General features: G+C 62.0%; 1 protein-coding gene across 1 annotated transcript in view; it reads right to left on the bottom strand.

Moving 5' to 3' along the window:
• The window catches only part of SNX8 (sorting nexin 8), a 38115-nt gene that overhangs the window by 18837 nt on the left and 17135 nt on the right, over positions 1–2143 (bottom strand). Inside the window, exon 2 of the mRNA XM_005883376.2 lies at positions 224–421. Coding sequence (XP_005883438.1) covers positions 224–421 — 198 coding nt within the window. The remainder of the gene's footprint in view (positions 1–223; positions 422–2143) is intronic.

Genomic DNA, 2143 nt, shown 5'->3' with positions numbered 1-2143 from the left:
GGTCCCCTCCCTCCCCGGGCACAGCGGGCCTCCGTCAATCACCGAGCAGAGGGCCCGCGGAGACCACGGGTACAGGTGCGGTCCCACTCGCCTGCCCGGCCGTGAACGGATTACCGAGGGGCAAGCACTGTGCCAGGGAAGACGGCCCAGAGCGGAGGGTGGACCCAGCACCCGGGGCAGCCCCCTCCTGACACCCCCTCTCCCCCCGCAGGCCCAGCTGTACCTCCCAGCATCCTCTTGGGCGGCAGGGCAGGCACCATGCGGTAGGGGAACTTCTGCAGCAGCAGCGCGTGGAAGACCACGAAGTCGTTGTACCGTCTGTACACGGAGGCCCGGAAGCGCTGCAAGGCCAGGTCCGCCTCAGCCGTGGCACCAGCGGGTCCACCTCCCAGCAGGACCCGCGGAAGTGACACCTCCCTCCCTCATGGGCCCGCCCACCCCACCGAAGGCAGACCCCCCTCCCTTGTCTGGTAACGCAGCCGCTACACACTGCGCAGTCCGATGTCACGGAACCACATCATCTGGGTCCGAGAGAGAACAGCGCATTCTTTTGGCAGGACCCGCGGAAGTGACACCTCCCTCCCTCATGGGCCCGCCCACCCCACCGAAGGCAGACCCCCCTCCCTTGTCTGGTAACGCAGCCGCTACACACTGCGCAGTCCAATGTCACGGAACCACATCATCTGGGTCCGAGAGAACAGCGCATTCTTTTATTTTAATCCTCACCTGAGGATATCTTTCCATTGATTTTTAGAGAGCGGAAGGGAAAGGGAAAGACGGAGAGAAACACCGATGTGAGAGAGACACATCGATTGGTTGCCTCCTGCACACCCCAGGCCAGGGCCGGGAGCCGCAACTGAGGTACGACGTGCCCTTGACCGGAATCGAACCCGGGACCTTTCAGTCCGCAGGCCGACGCTGTATCCACTGAGCCACACCAGCCAGAGTGAATAGTGCATTCGTTAGTTCACTGGGGGGTGTCCTCAGCACACACCTGCAAATAACGCTGAGACAGCAGCTCCGCCCCCCAGCGTCAGACCAGACACGGAACGTGGACTGAAATGGTGTGCACAGCGGGCTGTGGACCTGTGGGCCCAGCGCTGGGGAGGCTGCCGGCTGCAGAGGACAGCGTCCTCGTCACCAGGGAAGCCCGGCCTGGGTCCAGCATAACCAGAGATCGCAGGAGAAACGTGCGTGCGCAGCTGTGTCTAAAGCTCAACATGCACCCTAGTCGGTGTGGCTCACTGGATAGAGCGTCGGCCTGCGGACTGAAGGGTCCCAGGTTCGATTCCGGTCGAGGGCACATGCCCGGGTTGTGGGCTCGATCCCCAGGAGAGGGCATGCAGGAGGCAGCTGATCAATGATTCTCTCTCATTGATGTTTCTCTCTCTCTCTCCCTTCCTCTCTGAAATCAATAAAAAAATAAAATAAATGAAAATAAAGTTCAACATGCTACACTGATGGCTAATAACAATACTCAGCGGAAAAACCGGTCTGAGGGGGCTACACGCCGAGTGATTCCGAGTCTGGGACGCTCTGGAAAAGGCAAAACTGTGAGGGCAGGGACGGTCAGTGGTTGCCCGGGGTTACGGGACGAGGAGAGGGGTGAGCAGGTGGAGCCCCGGACACCAGGCAGTGAAACTGCCCTGCAGGACACGACACGGTCATGGGACACGTCATATGCATTTGCCCAAACCCACAGCACGTCAACCCCGAGGGGCCCTGGGCCACGGCAGGTGATGTGCGGGTCAGTGCCGCTCGCTGAGGGAGCCAGTGCCCCACGGGGGGGGACATGGCCGAGGAGGCCGCGCATGGGGGCAAGGCCGTGGGAGAGTCCGTACCTCCTGCTTCACTTTGCTGTGGCCTAAACCCGCCCCAACGAGAGCGTCTGTAAAAAGCACTGAAAGTGCGGATGGGAAGAAGCAAGAAGTTGGGGGTGTCCACGCTACTTGGGATCCCACCGATGAGACTGCCCGGGGCAGGGGTGCAAGGGGGGCTAGGCCACCAGCAGACAGCGGACGGCCCTGCCGGCGGCTCCGCGGTTAGAGCGCCGGCCCCTGCACTGAAGAGCCGCAAATTCAATGCCCAGTGAAGGGCACGTACCTGGGTGATAATTCACTCCCCGCCCCCGGTCCGGGTGCGT

The sequence above is a fragment of the Myotis brandtii genome, unplaced genomic scaffold, assembly GCF_000412655.1.
Source record: "Myotis brandtii unplaced genomic scaffold, ASM41265v1 scaffold786, whole genome shotgun sequence".
NCBI lineage: Eukaryota > Metazoa > Chordata > Mammalia > Chiroptera > Vespertilionidae > Myotis > Myotis brandtii.
The sequence above is the reverse complement of the archived record's forward strand: the minus strand, read 5'-3'. Positions and strand labels throughout refer to the sequence as shown.